At 40.6% G+C, this 22,036-nt stretch overlaps 1 protein-coding gene across 3 annotated transcripts in view; it reads left to right on the forward strand.

Moving 5' to 3' along the window:
• LOC126183932 (RNA helicase aquarius) overlaps window positions 1–22,036 on the forward strand; it is a 336,087-nt gene that overhangs the window by 286,460 nt on the left and 27,591 nt on the right. For all 3 annotated transcript variants that reach the window (XM_049926283.1, XM_049926297.1, XM_049926289.1), the window contains one exon: window positions 18,578–18,845. In XM_049926283.1, coding sequence (XP_049782240.1) covers window positions 18,578–18,845 — 268 coding nt within the window. The remainder of the gene's footprint in view (window positions 1–18,577; window positions 18,846–22,036) is intronic.

Here is a 22,036-nt window from a genome sequence, read left to right on the forward strand (position 1 = left end):
ACTGAAGAAAATAATTAAGTTTACAAAATGTCTTTACAGGATTTCAATACAATGTCCACTCTTGCTTATGACATCTTACCGACGTTTTGGTAACTTCTGTATTTGGTATAGGTCACCTTCATTGTTGAGCTGTACAGTGACTCTGGTCACCTCACTGAAAGATTCACCAATTGTATCAAAATATCTTCTAAGGAGTTGTTCCTTCAGTTTGGGAAATACATGAAATGTCTGATGGGCTCATATTAGGATTGTGTAGTGGGTGTGGAAGTATTTACCATATGCTTTTATCATTTATTTCTTTCATTGAAAGGGCAATATGTGGGCCTGCATTATCTTACAAAATAAGGACACCAGCTGCAACCATGTCAGACCTTCTTTGACGAAGTTTGGGGTGCAAAACATTTTGCAGAAACAGCTTATAGTATGCGCCTTTTCAGTCATTTTTTGGGGCACTCTGTAGCTATGACTCCATTCATGTCATACAGAAGGATCATCATCAGTTTCATCTTTGTTGGTGGTCAAATTTTTTCAGCTGTGGAGAGTTGGAGCATTTCCATTACGATGTGTGAGACTTCAGTTCTAGCTCAATATCTCACTTATGGATTTCATCAAGTGCAACAATTTGTTTCAGAAACTGTTCTCTTTCAGTTCGGTATTGTTGGAGCAATTATTCTGTGATTCTCTTGCGACCTACCTTCTGCTCTTCACTCAGATCATGTGAAATCCATTAGACAGCAACTTATCTCATCTTTAACTTTTCAGTCATTATTATGTAGACTGGAGTGACAGATATTTGGGCCTCTCAAAAGCAATTTCCACATGTTTTTCATCAATCCTTTCTGAAAATGGCATTTGCCCTCAGTGCATACCTGACCTGCATGGAAATGAGCAGACCACTGTAATTCTGTTTTACGATCTGCTAAACTATTCCCACACACCCCTCTCAAAGCATTGTAAATGTCCATTGGGTTCTTTCCACACAAGGATTCGATTTTGATGTAGAAATGCTAATTACTATATGTGATCTAACTTGACTTGCTTCCAGCTTCCATTATAAAACTGAATGACACAGACACAGCCATGTGAATCGGCAAAAACATATACTACCATCATACCTAAAGTCTCACTCACAAATAACATGAATTTCATGTTGATCCTGCCACTGTAATGGTCATGGATGCACTGTGTGCAGGACTTTTGAAATGACCTTCATTATATAAATGTGACATAAAGTCATGAAGGAGGCAGATGATCATTATTATAATCTGAAAAAGATAGATTGCTACTCACCAGTAGTGGAGATGTTGAATCGCAGACAGGCACAACAAAAAGACTGCTAAACAAGTAAGCTTTTGGACAGAAGGCTTTCTTCTGAATTAGACAACATACACACACGTCCATGCAAATGCAACTCCTATACACATGACCACTGTCTCTGGCTGCTGAGACCGACTGCAAGCAACATAGCATGATGGGAGAAGTAGTCTGTGTGGTGGGGTGGGAGGAGGCTGAAGTGGGGAAGGGGAGGATTAGCAGGTTAGGGTTGGGGGACAATAAAGTGCTGCATATGGGAGTATACTGGGATGAGGTGGGGAGAGAGTAGGGCAGCTACATCGACATCTACATCTATACTCCGCAAGCCACCTGACGGTGTGTGGCAGAGGGTACCTTGAGTACCTCTATTGGTTCTCTCTTCTATTCCAGTCTCATGCAGGTGCAGTTGGGAGGTTAGACAGAAGGCAGGGAGGGAGAGGGAAGGAGGAGGTGCAGAAAAGGAGAGAAGTAAGAAGACTGTGTGTGTGTGTGTGTGTGTGTGTGTGTGTGTGTGTGTGTGTGTGTGTGTGTGTGTGTGTGTGTGTGTGTGTTGGTGAAGACTGTGCAGTGCAGTGCAGGGATGGGAACAGGAAAAGGAGATAGGTAGGTGAAGGACAGTGACTGTTGAAGGTTGAGACCAGGAGGGTTACAGGTGGGGAAGTACTTCTTTACACTATTAGAAAAAGCTGGTGTTGGTAGGAAGGATCCAGATGACACAGAATGTGGAGCAGTCATTTAAATGAAGAATGTTGCGTTGGGCAGCATGGTTAATGACTGGGTGGTCCAACTGTTTCTTGGCTACAGTTTGTCGGTGGCCAGTCAAGCAGACAGAGCTTTTTTGTTATCATGCCTACATATCACACAGCACAGTGGTTGCAGCTTAGCTTGTAGATCAGACAGCTGGTTTCACAAGTAGCTCTGCCTTTGATGGAATAGGTGACACTTGTGACCAGACTGGAGTAGGTGGTGGTGGTGGTGGTGGTGGTGGTGGTGGTGGTGGGAGAAGAATGTATGGAACAGTCTTGCATCTAGGCCTGTTACAGGGATGCGAGCCATGAGGTAAGAGGTTAGGAGCAGGGGTTGGATAGGGATGGATGAGGATATTGTGTAGGTTAGGTGGGTGGCAGAATACCTGTGTGGAAGGGATGGGGAGGATAGTGGGGAATTTGATTCAATTGCTCCAGTCCTGGGTGGTTCTGAGTTACAAGGGGAATGCTCCTCTGTGGCTGGACGGTGGGACTTTGGGAAACGGTATGTGACTGGAGAGATAAGACGTAGGAGATCTGTTTCTGAACAAGGTTGAGATGGTAATTACAGCTTTAGTGAGACCCTTTGTATATTTTGAGAGGAACTGCTTGTCACTACAAATGTGATGTCTATGGATGGCTATGCTGTGTGGAAGGGACTTCTTTGTATGGTATGGGTGGCAGCTGTCGAAGTGTAGGTGTTGCTGGTGGTTGGTAGGTTTGATATGGACAGAGGTACTGTTGAAGCCATGTGCGAGGTGGAGGTCAACATCAAGGAAAGTGGCTTGTTAGGTTGATGAGAGCTGAGTGAAGCGAATGTGGGAGATGGTTTTGAGGTTCTGGAGGAATGTGGATAGGGTGTCCTCGCCCTTGATCCAGATCACATAGATATCATCAGTGAATCTGAACCAGGTGAGGGGTTTGGGATTCTGAGTGTTTAGTAAGGGTTCCTCTACATGATCCAAGAATAGGTTGGCATAAGATGGTGCCACATGGGTGCCCATTGCCATACCGCAGATTTGTAGGTGATGCCTTCAAAGGAGAAGTAATTGTGCATGGGGAAATAGGTGCTCTTGGTGACCAGGAAGGAGGGTGTAGGTTTGGAATCCATCAGGTGCTGGGAAAGGTAGTGTTCAATAGTGGCAAGGCCATGGACATTAGAGATGTTAGTGTAAAGGGAGGCAGCATCAGTAGTAACGAACAGGGCACTGTCTGGTAAAGGATCAGGAACTGTGGAGTGTCTATGGAGGATATGGTTAGCATCATTTATATTGGAGGGTTGGTTGTGGGTAATAGGCTGAAAGTGTTGGTCTATGAGAGCAGAGGTTCTCTCTGTGGGGGCACAGTAAACAGTCACTATAGGGCATTCTGGGTGGCTAGGTTTATGAACTTCAGGAAGCATGTAGAAGGTAGGAGTGCAGGGAGTGGTAGGAATGAGGTTGAGAGAGAGACTCCAGGGAGAGGTTCTGGTATGGGCCTAAGGATTAGGGAAGAGACAGGAGATCCTGCTGGATTTCTGGAATGAGGTCACTGTGAATGAGTCTGACAGCTGCCATAGTCCTTCTGCCAGATAATCCTTGCGATTCAAAACAACAGTGATGGAGACTTTCTCAGCAGGTAGTATTATAAGATCGGGCTCTGTTTTTAGGTGGTGGATTGCAGTTCTTTCTTCAGATGTAAGGTTAACTTGCATGTTGAGAGATTTGGGGAATGATGATGAGGCAGAGTTTGAGGTTAAGAAATTCTGGAAATTTAACAGTGGGTTATTTGGGGGCAGTGGGGGTGGATCACTATTGGATTGGGGGGAGGGGGGGGATTGATCTGAGTCAGGCTGTGTCAACATTGGTCTTTGCTTGAGCGTGATTAGTAGCTTTGGTGGCAAAAAGTAATTACACGGTATGGACTGGGAGAAGTAGAGAAAGTCTTTCACAAGTCCAGTATGATTGCATTTGGGAGTGGGGCAAAAGGTGAGACCTTTTGAAAGGACTGATAAGTCTGTGAGACTGTGACTTTTGGAAGAAGGGTTTATGGCTTTGTCTAGGGTATCCTTAGGTTCTGGATTCTGTATGGTGGTGGGAGTGAGAGATGTATGTAGTAGGTGTATGAGGCAGGGTTTTTCAGCTATGAGGGGCTGTGTAGTAGATTTGGAGGCTGCTGTAGATGTGGTGACCAGTGGTAATCCATGGCAGAACTAGGAGGTGATAAGGTTGGAGAGGTTTTTGAGGTGGCATTGTGTTTGCTGCTCAGGTTCCTGAAGAGCAAGAGTTTCAGTGTATGAAGTGGGATCCAGGAATTTGGGATTGCAAAGCAGAGGAAGTTTACAGATGGAAAGGAAGTATAGCAAAGAAGTTTGGGCCTGATTTACATTGTTTTGTAGGACTATGTTGGTGAAGATTAAGGATTGTCAGAATCTGAACAGATGGAAGTAATTGTGGAAGGAAGGGTGCAGCCAGAAATGGGTAATTTGGTGGTAAGGCCATTTGGGGAGAATTCCATGAGCCAAGCAACAACAAAGGAACAGTATGTGGGACTGGGTTCTGGCTGGGATAAGGATGAGCAGTCCCTCTCAGAATACACCAAGGGTCTCACTGAGGCCTTCACAGTCCTGTACAGAAACAGATCTCTCACACCTTATCTTTCTAGTTACCCACCATTCGGCCATGGAGGAACTCCTTGTGACTTAGTATCACCCAGGACTGGAGCAACTGAATCACATTCTCCACCAGGTTTCTAACTACTTCTTGTGGTGCCCTGAAATGAGGAATGCCCTACTCACTATCCTTCCCACCCTTCTGACGGTGGTTTTCTGCCGCCCACCAATCCTGCACAATATCCTCGTCTATCCCTCCACAACCCCTGGACTCAACCCCGTGAGTCAAGGCTCAAGTTCCAGTAATAGACCTAGATGCAAGACCTGTCCCATACATCTTCCCTCCACCACGTACTCCAGTCCAGTCACAAGCATAATCTATTCTATCAAAGGCAGGGTGACTTGTGGAACTGGTCATGTGATCTACAAGCTAAGGTGCAACCACTGTGCTGTGTGGGCATGACAACAAACAAGCTGTCTGTCTACATGATTAGTCACTGACAAACATAGCCAAAAAACAGTTGGACCACCCAGTTGCTGAAGATACTGCCCAAGACAATGTTCTTTGTTTCAGTGACAGCTTTCTTACTTGTGCCATCTCGATCCTTCCTACCAACACCAGCTTTTCTGAATTCCGCAGTGGGGAGCTCTCCCTGCAATATATCCTATGTTCCCGTAACCCTCCTGGCCTCAAGCTTCGTTTGTCACTGTCCTTCATCTACATATACTCTTCCCTCTTCCCACTCCAGTACTGCATGCCTTCTGATCCTCCAACATGCCCACAGTTTTTTTTATTTCTCTCCTCCACATCCAGCCCCCCTCCCCCCTTGCCCTCTGTGGAACCTCTCTACTGCACCTAGCTGCCCTACTGTCTCCCCACATTGTCCCTGTATGCTGCCACAAGCAGCCTGCTATCCCTCCCTCTCCCCACCCCAGCCCCTCCTTACCCCACCAAACACATTGTTTCTCCACTCTTGCTCGGTTGCTCACAGTCTGGCCTTAGCAGCCAGACAGTGGTCATGCGTGCAGGAGTTGCGTTTGTGTGAATGTGGTTATGTATGTTGTCTAATTCAGATGAAGACCTGTTGGGCAAAAGTTCACTTGTTTAGCAGTCATTCTGTTGTGCTTGTCTGTGACTCAACATCTCCACTATATGATGAGTAGCTATCCTTTTCACAATATTGTCATTATTCCATCCTGGATTTTTCCATTGTTTTATTATAATAATCAGTAGTTCTGCACTCTGGCTGACTGAGTTACAAAGGTAAACATCAGACATCAGACAAGAAATGACTTTATTGCTCATATGAATGCTTCAGAATTTATCCAATGTCAGGTATCTACAAAAAAAATCAAATACAAAAATATTTATAAATCAGTAATTGCCAGCTATAGAACTCCACTTGACTGAAATCACTTGGCATGAAGTGTACTGCACCTATCCAGGAGTGATCGCTACATGTCAAGTAGAGTTCTGTAGCTGTCCATTGCTGTAGTACTCATAAGGACATCTCTTGATCAAAGTCATCTAGTTTTTTGCTTCAGCTACCAGAAATCAAATACCAAAGAGTCAGTTAACATTGTCAAATTCTATCTTTCTCTTTGACAACTGTTACTCTTTTATGAACATAATTAATTGGTTTCATTTAATATAAATATTATCATGTCTTGTATTAAAAATATCAAGAAAGACACTTGATACTTGGTATGAAACTCAGATAAAAAAAAAATAGTGTGTAAATGGCCAAGAGTTGATTTTTTTCTCGATAAACATGTTACTGAAACAATCTCCTTTCCCAAGAGTTTAGCAGCAATCACTCAGATCTTTTTAATTCTGAAGAACTATCAACAGCATCTGTTGTATGTTGAACAAGTCTCTGGTAATCCATCGAGGGTAGTGGGACAGCGGCCGGACATGAAATACTTGAATAATGACCATTGAAACCAGCAGCTGTATTGAAATTCAAACTTTGTTTATTCGAAACATGCTACCAGTGTGACACGAAACAGTGTTGTCTTCAGGACCGTGCATACGGAAACATACATAGCAAGACAGTAAAACATAATAAGAGTATTGGCAACAAAAATCACACACACACACACACACACACTCAAAACAATTACATACTCGAGTGATGTGACTTACCTGAGGGGTGCCCATTCATGATTTTATTGTTTATGTATTGGATGTAATTAGTGTGTATGTGGTATTATTTTGGTGGGTTTGTGTTATCCAGTGAACGTTTGTTCATTAGGTTTTTGTTGCATTTGTTTACTCCAATTATTTGGTTTTGTGTTATTAGGTTGTCCTGTTTTATTGTGAATACACTCCATATTAGTAGGTGTTTTGAATAGGGATGTACATGACTCTGGTTGCTTTGTTGGAGTAACTGGTTGTGTAGGCTCTCTTGAGGTACATTATGTCATTGGAGTATGTAATTATTGAGTATTAAAAAATTAATAAAATAGAAATAAAAACATCAAATTAGATGCTGAATTTTGTTTTGTATGGGAACCAATAGTACATTTTTGTTATCTGATTTATCCTCTTTTTAGTGACAGATTTTCGTTGTCAGTACTCTCATTATACCATACTGTCATGCTACGTATGTTTCCACATACAGGGTCATAGAGAGGATGCTTTTTCGTGTCGAAACTGGTAGCATGTTATGAATAAATGGCATTTGTATTAAAATACAGCTGTTGGTTTCACTTGTCGTTATTCAGGTATGATGCATAAAGTGATGTTTTTTCTGCTGAAGTATTTGGAATAGGACTGTTACTTATAGATTGTAGAAGAACTATCGTAATTTTTGATACCAAAAAATAAATCTCATTCTCTCTCTTGCTATCTTAGGCTTTCTTTCTCTATGGAAATATTGCCATACTCTGCAGTGCATGGAGTGTAGCATAGTGATTATGGTTGCTGAGTGGTGTGCTGACGGTCGTCAGTTTAAACCCAACCAGCAGCTGTTTGATGGAGATGCTGCAAACTTCAAGACATCTTCAATTAGCACAATAAAAGCCATCACTTAAGTGAACAGAAACCAGAGTAAAACCACGACATCATTCCCAGAGTCAATATATTCAGGAGACCAAGAAATTCCAAGGTAGTAATAAGCCAGTTGCACATCAAGAACCCATCAGATATTTGTGGAATGCTGGCCATGATTCACCAAATTCCTTGAATAAATTTGACTGAGTCATCAGATAGAAGATGTGGGATGATGTGGCGTTTGGCAAATGTGTACTTTTACTTGGAGGGAACAGCCCAGCAATGGTTTGAAAACGACAAAGAGAAACTCAGCAGCTGGGACAAATGCCAGACCAAATTGAAGAAATCATTTTGCTACAATCAACAGGAAGTCCATTTAGTAGGAGAATAATTAAAGAAAAGGGACTAATGTCATGGTGAAACAACATAGTCAAATGTACAGAATGTTTTGGCCATTTGCAGCATTGTCAACCTGAGTACGATTGAAGCTGTAACAATATCATGTTCGATGAAAGGAGTTGCAGAAGACACATACCAAGCTCCTCTGTCATAGGATATCACAACAACTGAAGAATTCATCATATGGTGCCAGTGTATTGAGGAAAGGCAACAGAAAAAGAGCAGAAGAAAGAGGTGTGACCCACTCCTGAATGTGGTCCCTATGCCAGTTGTGGAAGACCACCCTGACATGTCTTTCTCATAGTAATAGAAGAGGTACAGCAGTGTATGGCAGCCAGTAATATTGAACCAAGTATTGTATATCTGGAGGACAAATGACAACATGATGGTATGTTTCCACTGTGGACACTATGGATATGTTGTACGCCACTGCAGAGTAAGAAGATGAGTGTTCGACAACTATTATGCTGCTTGTTAGCAACCAGTACAAGTCTAATTCATGACAATCAATTTCACATTGTTAAAGTCAACCTTTGATCGAAAGCTCATTTCTGTATCCTTGGATAAGGTTGCTCCACAGCACACCGAATTGGTTCTCTGTCTCTGTACAGGGGTACCAGTGGGCTCACCTACCTGGCGAATTTTGGAAAACCAGGCGAGGCAATCATGTATAGAGGTGAGACCGCCACAGATGAAAACTCTCCATGAATGACAATAGCCAAAATGATAGGCAACTTCATCGACAGCCAAACAGTCATGTTGCTAGTTGACTCGGGCTTCTTTTTCTCTGACGTTGAATGCTTATTATTGGCAGCTAATGAATACTGTGTTCTGTCGTGTGAAAGTGATTGTGCTGAAGATCGCAAATGGTAAATATGTCCAGCCAACAGGAACATACACTGTGAGAATAACAGTCAATGACAGAAAAGAGCCCTTTGAATGTTGTCATTTTAATGGAATGTGGTTATAATGTTATTCTTAGATATCGCTTCTTGCAGGTATCACAAGCTTTCATAGATTGGACAATAAGAGCTCGAGGTTGATAAAGTTATGCCAACAACCACACATGACAAATATTGCTGTGGGTGATTGTTTGCCATTGAAAACATTATCCTACCATCTTCAGCATGATGAGTTTCAGTCATCAGTTGGAATGCTCATTTAACTGTCAAGCTTCTGTCAATTACAAAGAGCTACTCAGGTTCACAGAAGAAATCCACATGACAGTGAAGATTGTAAGCATTTGTGATCAAAAAGAACTTTGGATCATTGATTGTCATGAACAACCACACTTCATCCGTAAAGGTATGTATAAGGACAGGTGGACCAGTCCAGGAAGGGCAGCTTAGTGTCATCAATGAAGAATCTTGCTTCACTACCACTACAGAAGACAAAAGGGAGGAAATTATTATCAAACTGCCAATAACATCTGGCCTGAATGAAGAACAATATTGGTGAGTGATAGCCAGATAGCCACTTTATGCTAGTTTTGGAATCCTTTCATATACAAAATGGAGAAAAGACGACCAAGCAGTCCATGGCAAAACACCATATCAATACTGAGAATCATCGACCAATAAGCCAGTGGTCATATAGTGTATTGTCAGCTGAATGACAGATAATGCAAGAGGAAATGCAGAAGATGCTGTGAGATGACGACATTGAGCCTTTAGAGAGTCCTTGATCCTCTCCTCTGTTCCTTGTGAAGAAGAAAGCTGATACACGGCATTTTTGCGTCGACTACCAGAAATTGAACAAAAGCACAAAGAAAGATGTCTGCCCATTGATGATACTCTAGAGTGCTTGAAGGAACAAAGTATTTCTCATCTATGGAAATTCTGATGTCCTACAAGCAAATTGAGGTTGACATGCCTGATTGGAAAATGTTACCTTGATAACTCCTGATGGCGTCTATAAGTTTATAGTTATGCTGTTTGAGTTTGGACTGTGTAACGCTCCAACCATTTTCAATTGTATCATGGACAACTTTCTTCGACACCGTAATTGGAGATGTCTTTGCAATCTGGATGATATTGTCATTTTTTCGAAAACATTTGACAGATATTTAAGCTGTGTGACAACCGTGTTGAAGTGTGTTCAGGCTGCAGGCTTCCATTTGAATCCAAAAAAATTCCTCTTTGCTGCCCCCTGATCCAGAGAAAATAAAAGCAGTCACAGATTATCCAACTGCTCTGCACATTCATGATGTGAGAATTTTTCTCTGAGTGTTATCATATTACTCATGATTCATAAAGATCTTCTGCGTCAAAGAATGTCCCTTGAATGAACTATCACAGGGAGATGCCTAATTTTCCTGGAACAAGGTGTGAGAAAGGCATTTTGTTGTCTTTACAGAGGTATTTGTTTGGCAAACCATTTACCATTATGATGGACCACCATTCTCTCTGCTGGCTATCTAGTCTGAAGGATTTGTCGGGTCTGTTGGTGGGTTGCACACTGAGGCTTGAGGAATATGACATCTCAGTGGTATAGAAAGGCAGATGTAAACATGAGGACACCAACTGCCTTTCAAAGAGTCCTTCAGCAGAACACAGTAACATAGATTAAATCTCAGTTACTGCTGCACTGGATGACATTGCTACTTGAACAGAAGGAAGAAACCATAGAAACCTTAAAGAATGAGGAGCCGACCAAATGAGGCGTCTAATTAATAAATAGAATATTGTACAAGAGGAACTGTGGTCCGATGCAGTGTAAATGGTTGTCATCAACCCACCTCATCTGCGGTCAGCGATACTGGCTCCAACATTTGGTCACATTGGCTTTGTGAAGACTAAATCAGATGCAGGCATCACTGGTCAGGTTTCTAATGATCTATTAGACATTTTGTGAGTCACTGTAAGGAATGCCAACAACAGAAGCACATGCTGCAGTTACCTCCAAGGATTCCTGCCTGCAGCAGGGCTATTCCACTGAAATGGAATTGACTTCTTGGGGAGATTCCCAAAATTGACAAATGTGAATCAATGGATAATAGTCTGCTCTGACTACCTCACCCGCTGCCACCAAAATGTTGCACACTGTCGAAACTGCAGAAATGCAAAGTTCGTTCTGGAAGTCATCCTGAAGTATGGAGCACCCTGTCTGACGATCTCCGATTGTGTAGAAGTTTTCCAGATAAGACTAGTTTCAGATAATTTCATGTTATAGATTTAGCCAATGGATAGCAACTGCCTACCACCCACACAGACAAATGGCATCGTAGAACAGTTTAATAAGATGTTGGTAGATTTGATCTTGATGTACATTGATGTCAGACAGAGGAATTGTGATATAAGGATATAATATTGCCAGTCATGAAATTCACGTATAATGCAGTGAAGGTAGACATTACAGATTTCACGACTGTGGAGCCGAAAGAAAGGTGTGATACTGAAATGACAATGTATACTCTGTTCTTGTTTCAGTCGGACAATACTCAGCATGACTTCGTGAAACGACTCATCACCATGAATGAAGAAGCAAGGTAGCTCATTAGCATATGTATCATGACCACCCAGGAGAAGATTAAGAGCACTATAATGCCAAGTTTCCATCAGTGAAATGCAGTTCAGTGGATTTGATATGGATTTTTACACATGAGCGGGAAGTGGGACTGTTGGAAAAGTTACTAGAACTCTAAATTGGGCTGTATCGGTTGTCAGACACCACATATGAAGTTAAGGACTACAACCCTTTGTCAAGAAAACAAAGCACAGAGATACCATCTATATCATCCATAAGAAACCCTTCTACAATCCAGAGGTGCAAACCGACGATGGGCGGTTCAAGGAAACTGAACATAATTGCGAAGCTTCAATGGGAGGAACTACCTGCATTGCTCATTATAGTGATGAGTAAGTGGTAACATTGCTTCATTGACAAGATCTGTAGCCAGGGTACTGTCGTCAGCTCCAGTGACAACTTCTGAAACATGGGTCACTGTCTCACCAGGAGAGGGAGCAATACCATGAGCTGTGGTGCATGAAATGTAGCTTAGTGGTTAGCATCACTAGCTGGTGTGTTGCAAGTCGTCAATTCAAACTCGGCCATCATCAGTTGTTTCTTACCTAATATTTATCATTACTGGTTAGTTCTTGAAGTATCTTATGTTTGGAATTTTTTGTATATTCTGGAATATTCAATGTATGCATAAATATCACTGTTCTGGAATATCTGATGTTAGTGTAAATAGGATAACTCTCCATCCAGGAGTTCAGTTCTGTTATGGCTATTTGTTGGTGTTCATAATAAATGTGCTTTCAGTTCTAGATATTTACTTCATTGACAAACCTGCTTTCGGATTTGAACTTGAGTGTGGTTACTATAGGTCAGAAACGGAGCAAAAGCCTAAAGTTGATGGTTGCATGCACTAGAAATGAAGACACTACTGTTATGTCAGCAATATACCAGTTTCCTTCCTTCCCGCTGTATTTCAACAAGTGTGATGGGTTTGAGAATGGGGGCACTGTGGTCACTTGTTGTCTCTTACTGAAGTGGAATGAGGCTAGCCGTGACTTAGTACGGAAATTGAGTGCACGATCGTAGTGTTGTAAAGTAGCACTGGCAGGGTGAAATGACTATTGAGATCAAATGGCATCTAACTAAGATGCGTTTTGTGATACTGTGAAGAGAGCAAGATGCCGTAGTCTGTGCCTCAGACAAAAAACGTGCAAAGTTCATTCAGTACAACAAAATAGTTATATTCTTGTTTACGAGTATTCCACTCCCACCATGAGAAGACACATGTGTGCTATCATACAAAAACTGGGTGCACAGAGAAAGAATACACTTCATTCTCATGTCCTCTTTTCCTTGTACTGTCGTTACAGACTCGGTAATGTATAAAAGGTGTGTGTATGTCTACATCTACATCTACATCTACATCCATACTCCGCAAGCCACCTGACGGTGTGTGGCGGAGGGTACCTTCAGTACCTCTATCGGTTCTCCCTTCTATTCCAGTCTCGTATTGTTCGTGTATGTCAATGTAATTATAAGACATACTCTGAATAGAGATTAAATATTAAAATAAATGTCAGTGGTCTTCAACATAGGCACAAAGGGTGTTTGTTGTAAAGATACTGCATCAAATTTTGTCAAAAGCTTGGTGATTCTCAAAGCGAAACAATTCGTAAAATTCAGCAGGTGTTTGGAGAAGATGCGATGGGTGTAACACAAATTAAGGAGTGGTTCAACCGATTCAAAAATGACCACACATCAACGGAGAGTGACCAGCGTTCTGGCAAGCCCCAAGCTGCTCAAAGTGCAGCTGTTGTTGAGAGGGTGCAAAATTTGGTGATGGCAGATCGTCGTTTGACTGTGCGGGAGATTGCCCCAGAGGTTGGAGTGAGTAGAGGTTCTGCATATGCAATTTTGTGTGATGATTTGAACATGCACCGAGTGCCTATGAAATTTGTGCCCAAGTTGTTGTCGCCGGAACAAAAAGACCTCTGTTTTGACGTTGCACAGGACCTTTTGGATACCACCAACATTGATCCTGGGTTTGTGAACACTGTCATAACTGGAGATGAGTCATGGGTGTATGGGTACAACCCAGAAACAAAAAGACAGTCGTTGCAATGGAAGCATCCCAAGTCTCCAAGGCCGAAGAAAGTGCAGCAGGTGCAAAGCAAAATCAAGGTGATGCTGATGTCTTCTTTCATGTCCATGGAATTGTGCATCACGAATATGGAGCGGAAGGACAAACAGTGACAAAGGAGTACCATCAAGATGTACTCTGGCGACAGTTTGGTGCAAAAGCCCAGACATGTGTACTGTGAAAAACTGGCAACTGCATCACGACAATACCCCTGCACATTTGTCCCACTTGATCCAAAATTTCTTGGCCAAACATGGAATTACAGCTCTTTGCCAACCTCCCTACTCTCCATACATGGCTCCTTGTGACTTCTGGCTGTTTCCAAAATTGAAGTCGCCACTGAAAGGACTCCGTTTTGAGAGTAGAGAAGAGATAATGTGGGACACGATGACAGAGCTGAACACCATTCCGAAAGAAGACTTCCAGAGATGTTTCCAGCAGTGGAAGGATTGGTGGGCTATGTGTGTGCATGCACAAGGGGCCTACTTTGAAGGGGATTAGGGTCCCAACCCCGTCAGGTATTCAAAATATTTTTTCTGGCCAAAGGTCGGATACTTTTTAGACAGCCCTCATACACCGCCTTGCCCTGTTCTGGAATGATACATACATGTCAATAATTCCCTAATGACACCACCATGAACTGTCTGCAGAGGAACACCATCTAGTCAGCTGATATCACCTGGACTGCAATAAATTAACCACATTCTCCAGTAGAACTTCGACTACCTATAATTGTACTGTGAAATGAGGAACACATCTTCCACCTCTCTCAAAGTGCTATTCTACTGCCTACATTATACATGAAAAATCCAGGTACTCACTCACACCATACCTACTTTCCCATGCTTTGCCTCTCCTACGCACTCACACAGCACATCCTCTTCCAATCTAGTCACAGGTATATCCTGTCTCATCAAAGGAAGAGCCACCAGTGAAAGCATTCATATTGTACCAACTCACTAACTTCTGCATTGTCTTTTTATGACTGACTTGTCATACCAACTCTGTTCTACATATTGCATAGTCTTTTATGACGTGATCACCAACCAGCTTTCCACCAAACGAGTGGCCACGTCAAACTGTAACCAGCACCGAGTTCATCACCAAGTGGCAGAATATGCTGCTGAGCACACTCCAGTGTCTTCTTCACAGCTTATGCCATCTGGAACCCTTCCTCCCTCAACCTTTTCTTGCCAATACCAGTTTCTGTGAATTCCGTAGATAGAAACTATTCTTACAATACATCCTGTGATCCCACAACACTCTTTGGCTCAAATCTCTACTACTTGTGTCCAATACCCATCTGTACCCCTGTCGCTGTAACTAGACTCTTTTCTCTGACATCCCCCTCTTCCCTGTCAATCACTGTTGATTTGAAAATGTTCTGTAGCTAGTTGTTATTGTGGAAAAAGTGTGGCAATAGACTACAATAAAAGTAATTGTAATAATTCAGTTGTTGCAGGTTTCCATCTCATAATTGTCAAGCTTTCGGAAATCATGCAGTGTGATAATGATTATGAATTATACTACATCTAGAATTCTTAGACAGGAATTTGATGAAGCTTTTTACTCGGTTTCAACAAAATATGTACTAACAGCTCATAAGAAACAAGTCATTGATTAAACCTGTTTTAGTATATTGAATCATATATACACAGTGTTAAAGGTTAAAAAAACACTGCAAAACATTTAACCTTTCGGACAAAAAACTGGAATCCCAGAGACCGGAACAGTAGCCATACTTGTGTGAATTTTGCATGTGTAAATGTATGCAGGTTTTCTACTTTGGAGGAAGGACTTATTGGCTGTAAGTTCAAATATTTCGCAGTTTTTTTCCTTTGTGACTCAATGCATCCTCTGTGTGATGAATAACATTCTATCCTTTTCATATTGTTTTCATTCTATCTTGGATTTCCATTGTTTGATTATGTCAGAGCTTCTATCAAATTTCATCCAGATAATGAGAAATTCAAAGTTGAATGAGGAGTTAAGTTAGAATATTCTGCATCACAAAATTTATCCTCCATAATCCTAGAGGATGTCTTCACATCCTTAAATTGAAAAACTAAAAAAGTGTTGTGGTTTAATAGAACATATATGAGCCACCTCCATGTTGGCGTTGACATTGTTCTGCTTATTTCTAACACGTGTAAAATTCAACAACTAATTCGGGAAGTTATCGAGCTAGCTTGAAAATCAGTAATAAAACTAAATTAATGTTGTTAGACACATCATAAAGAAAATATTTCAACTAAAATTATGTCATAGACTCAGTATGTTAGTTCCTGTGATGAGTCTCTAATGGAAATTTGTAATTAATGTGTATTAACCAGTATTAACCTGCATTCATGAAGCAATGGCTTTTAATGTGAAAACTGTTCCAAAACTAAGGCTCATTTAGTGAGCATTAGAGAGATTAATGTTGCGAACTGCTGGGAGAGAAACAGGGATACATACATTATTATGACTGAAGAAAGTGAAGTGGAAATGGATGGTAGATGGGCCAAGGAAATTCAGTCATGTATTTCAAGGGATATGAAAAGCCCAATAAGACCATCTAATTTAAGGTGGACAGATGACATTACAAAAATATGCTGGAGGAACAAGGATGTATATAGTTAAAAAGTGTAATGACTGGAGAAACCGGAGAAGACTTTCAACCAATAGTGGATGTCAAATACCTAATATTGGTGGCTATGAGTATAGTGTGAAGTAGACTTAGGTAACATGCACTCTCTGTGACTATATGTATGTGTTTATACCTAGTTTCATAAACAGCTGCCACATCTGTTTCTATTCCAATTCTTAAATTCCATGCATGTTGATGAATGTGGAATTAATTTCAATAAAATGCAAGAGAGGTGGCGATATTTTGTTGTTATGATAGGATGTTATGTAGCGGTAGCACTTTACTGGAAATATTATATCTGTATTAATAATCAGTCAACTTGCATAAGTGTTCCTTTAACACCTATCACACTTTCATAAATGGAGCAGATCAATTCATTCAGCCAACTAGACAACATCGATTGTTTCAACATATGTTTATAGATGTGAACAGTGCAGAACTTACGTGGTCAGATTTGAAGACTGAGCATCGATAGTGGCTAAGTGCCATAAACCTGACCTGAGTCAGTTAATTTTTGTTTTTTTGTTTTATCCAAAAATGTTGTGAAAGAAAAACCAGAATCAAATTTTTAATTTATTGTCTGAAATAAGATTTATATTACTATTGATTTTTTTAAAATATCTTTTCCCCTGATGAATAAAAAATAGTATTTAATGTAGAAAAACATAGAACATGCTATGTGCCTGTTCTGTGAACACTGCTTCACTTTTTTTTGTCTGACTCAACAGATTCGATTCTGTTTTGGTTATTGAGAAAACGTGCCTATAAGTGTTCCAGTAGACCTGTACAATATCACCCTTTACATGTGGCAACAAATAACAAAGTGTAGCTTCCCATCTGTTGTTCTTTACATCGTCATACTGCCCATGATGCCTTACAGGAAAGAAAAGTGCATAACAGTATTCCTACAACCCAGTACATTATCACCCTTTCCATCTGGCAACAAACAAGAAACTTTGCCTTCCCAACTGCCATCCTTTAAGTCGTCATACTATGACACTTCATTTTTATGGGAGGAATAACAATGAGATCCACCAGAAAGGAATTTTTATTCACAGTGAGGGTGTAGATCTTGTGGAAAAGGTCTCTTGTTTGTTTAAGTGGGACACAAACACACTGCAACCTAACAAGAAGAAAAGGAGGACATAGATTCTCTCATCATGCAGATTAAAAAGGAATTCATAACTCTTTCATTGGCAAAAATTCCATAAAATAATCAAGTTTTAGGTAATAGCATTGAATGTTAGAAATAGACATTTGTACATAACTGTTCTTCAGGCTCCTTTTTTTTAGCCATATGGACTTATTTTATGGTTTGCATAAGGTTTACCTTCACTTCTATGATGTTTCTTTTCACCCTGGAATTATTCTCCATTTTTCCTCTTGTTGTTCGTACCACTGTTTAATTTCATTGTCCTTACAGTAGTCTGTTAAAAAATGCAACTGAAAACAACAAATGTAAGCACAATGAACAGAGGAAAAAGGGTATAACTCAGCATTGTTGTTGTCATAAACACCACTCACAATGAACTATAAAAAAACTGGTGGCACTTGAGCTCATCAGCAAGTCAGCACATCTCTCTCATGCCATCTCTCAAGCCAATACGCTATCACTATCAATGGATGTGACTTTTAGCCCACTTTTTAGATTGTTGGTGATGACACTTTTTTGTCTAACACAACTTTTTTTTTTAATTTTGGCATTTAACATGTTATTGATGTCCAGTTTTCACTTACAGATTACTGGTCAAATGAGGGGAGGGAAAAATGTGTGTAATTTATGACTATACACGCATAAAAAATACAGGTTATATATTGCAACACTATGGATGTTTAGAATGTTGCAAAATTATAAAAACTTTTGCCAGAAATGTATATTTTAATATGTGTGGTTGTGTTTCTCTCTTTTAAGACATCTGTCAGAGATGTTCTTAAAAACAATGTACTTTGTTCTGTGCTCATTTACTGACATACATAGTAGATATACTGAACAGAAAGCAGTTATTGGGGAAAAGTGCATAAAATTATGTTGTATTGGAAAGAGTTGCCTTGCAAGCAGAATATGATTGCAGGTTCATTTACAGCCAAGACAACTATAGCTCCTAATATTAGTTATAAAGGAAAGACATTTATTAATTGTTTATCTATTGTATTTCCATAAAGTAAATTTCTGATGGGCAGAGTTATTCTTTGCATGGTTTCTGTTTTCATGTCATAATGGATGGTTTGTTGTCATCATCATAGGAGAACTCACAGATAAAAATTTTCCAGTTAGATTATTGTGTCATATTTTTAATTACAGGTTTCAAGTATGATAACATATTAATGGAAGAATCTGCCCAGATTCTTGAAATTGAAACATTTATTCCATTGTTGCTGCAAAATCCTCAGGATGGATATAGCAGATTGAAACGTTGGATTATGATTGGTGATCATCATCAGCTGCCTCCTGTAATAAAGAACATGGCATTCCAGAAGTATTCAAATATGGAGCAGTCACTTTTTACACGGATTGTTCGTCTTGGAGTGCCAACTGTCGATTTAGATGGCCAGGGACGAGCAAGACCCAGGTATCCCCTTGCATTGCTACCCTTTAAAATCTAAATTAGTGAGTAAATGATAGACATTGTATCTTTTATCCAAAGAACAAGACACACAATGCAAAGATTCTTTGAATTAAGTGTTTGCTTCAAAGTATTTGAAGATAACACATATTTCTAGGTAAAAGGGAAGCAGTAATGACAGAATATCCTAAATGAGATGATTAGTTCGGCATGTTGATTTTTATGTCCAAATAATTATGTTTTATGAGTGACAACAAAGCTGAGTATTACAGATTTACTGCAAATGCAAACTTCACTTCACACTGTAATTTTTGTGATTGGTCAGGCAAAATTTGCAAATTAAGTGCAATGAAGTTCACTTATGATTTTAGATGTTTCTACTATTACTCATTCATATGAAACCGCTGTGCAAGATGTGAATCTTGTATATTTTCAGTTTTGTGTTGCAATTGTTAGTCTCCATTATGAAACAATTCCAGTATTTTGCAGTTGATTGATTTCCCTCGTTATTCATTACTGTGGAATTATAAATGATAGCCATTGCTGTAATGATGTTACACTATTGATGAATATGATAGAATGCCCACAGAATAATTGTAATAATTGTGGCCGGTAGATGTACAGTCGGTGGGGTATGTGTATAGAGAGTGTGGGGGAGGGTGGGGGGTTGTGGGCAGGTGCTGAGAGCTGGAGGGAAGTGCCATTCTGAACTGAAGCCTATCTCACATTTTTTGACATGAAGTGGAGCCCCTCCACATCCAAACTTGCATGGTGACCATTCAAAAATATCTGCTGGCGGATCTGCTTTGGTTGGCATCTAAATGGAATTCCACTGAAAATTCAACAAAAGCTGCAATTTATTTTTGCCTGGCTTGTTAACCATTTGTAACTTTCAGAGAGGCATCATGAGTGATGAATTTTGAGTAAAACGTACATTTCTCTTGTTGACATGTTAAAATTTCCTTTTCCTGCCAAAACACATTGGAGTTTAGATGGTGTTATCTCACTGACATGTTGTTTAGACTCAGTTGTGAGAGAATTCTGAAACAGTGGTTTATTAAGTCAGGAACTGAGAAAAAATATCACTGGTATATGAGTAAATGTGTAATGTCTTCATTTATGTTGTTTCACAACCCACAGCATTTCTTGTTTCACCAGCTATTACTAGCTCTTAAAAAATACACTCTTTGGTCAAAAGAGTCAGTAGTTAGGTGAATAAGATGGTAGATAATGAAGTTCTGCATAATAACCGTATGGCAAAATACTCTCCTCTTTGAGTGCTGTCATTTGCCAAAATATCATTTCTGTATCTCAAACCATTCATAACTATGAGGAGTGTTGTGGATTTTTCATTCTGGCTTTAACACTGGACTGTGCAATTGCAAATGAGTGTGCTATATCAGATCAATAGAGACCTCTGTCCAAACCTGAACAAAAATTCGATATCGAACAATGACAAATCTGGGATGGAATGTAACAGTGTTATGAAAAGGGTAGTAGCTACTCACCATATAGTTGAGATGCTGAGTCCGAGATAGGTACAACAAAAACACCATCAGAAAGTGAGCTTTCGGCTGACAAGGCCTCCGGCAGAAATAGACCACACACACACACACACACACACACACACACACACACACAAATCCAATTCACAGACACCTGATCACAATCTCTGCTGTGAAGGCCAGACAGCAAGCAGCAGCGCATGATGGGAGAGGCAACCTGGTGGTGGGAGTAAGGAGGAGGATGAGGTGGGGATTGGGGGATAGGAGGGTAGGGGTGGGAGACAGTACAGTACTGCTTGTGGAAGCATACAAGGATAAGATGGAGAGAGGGTTGTGCAGCTAGGTGTAGTCGTGAAGTTAAACAGTAGGCATGGAAGGAAGAGGGGGGGGGGGGGGGGATGTGCAGAAAAGGAGAGAAGTAAAAAGATGGTGGTAGGTGTGGTGTTCTGCTGCCCACTTAATGTACACAATATCCTACATCCATCATACACAACCCCTGCTCCCAACCCTTGCCACATGGCTCATATCCCTATAATAGACGTAAATGGAAGACCTGTTCTATGTCCTCCCACAACCACCTGCTCCAGTCCGGTCACAAGCATCACTTATCAAAGGCAGGGCTACCTGTGAAACAGACTGCACCTAGCTGCCCTCTGCTCTCTCCACCTCGTCCTTGTACATCGCAACCCAACCCTCCTATCCCTCCCTCTCCTTATTCCCACCAGCTGGTTGCCTTTCCCATCATGCACCGCTGCTTGCAGTCTGGCCTTAGCAGCCAGAGACAGGGATCATGTGTGTGGGAGTTGCATTTGTTTGTGTGTGTGTGTGTGTGTGTGTGTGTGTTTCTGTTTGGTTAGTGTCTATGTCTGACAAATGCCTTGTTGGCCAAAACTCACTTTCCGACAGTTTTTTTTTTTTTTTTTTTTTTTTTTTTTTTTGTGCCTATTTGCGACTCAACACTCCTCTGCTGTATGGTGAATAGCAGCTTTTTCATAATATTGAAAAAATCACTACATTAGCTAAATTTCATATGCAGCAGCATATTATATAATATGCATCAAATGCAAAATCATAAGGACTCGTATTTCTATTTTTCATTGCAAACTTTTTCAAATTTTGGACGGTGTTTTACTTAAATGCAAATACCACAGGTAGTATGACCATTAATGAAATGATTGGCATGTCATCATGAAGCTGATGTATAAGGCTACAAATAACACAACAATGAACTTTTTTAGCCAAATAGTTTCTGTAAAATTATTTGGGGAAGATTGCAGGACATGCACCTTTGATTGTTATCGCCGACAGGCCTAAAGCTGGCAAACAATGGCAACCTTCCCTTCTGAACAAACAAATGAACTCTCTCAGTACTTTGGACAAAATTTTGTCACTGTGCATAGACCACAGTATCCTCCACAGACTCTACAGTTTGCTTTCATATAGTTGTGACTGAGAAAATTATTAATTATATTCCAGTGGTTCTCCAGCCTTAGTTTTTCCTGTGAAAATCTGCACATCTGTCTACTCAACAAGGACATCCTTGAATCTTTTACCTCCCACCTGCCACTGCAGCATTCATTACAATAACACTTCTGTCTTGCTTACAGTTCCGTGTGTTTTTACATAGGATGGCATTGACAGAACTCACCTTCTCTCTCTCTCTCTCTCTCTCTCTCTCTCTCTCTCTCTCTC

The sequence above is a fragment of the Schistocerca cancellata genome, chromosome 1, assembly GCF_023864275.1.
Source record: "Schistocerca cancellata isolate TAMUIC-IGC-003103 chromosome 1, iqSchCanc2.1, whole genome shotgun sequence".
Classification (NCBI taxonomy): domain Eukaryota; kingdom Metazoa; phylum Arthropoda; class Insecta; order Orthoptera; family Acrididae; genus Schistocerca; species Schistocerca cancellata.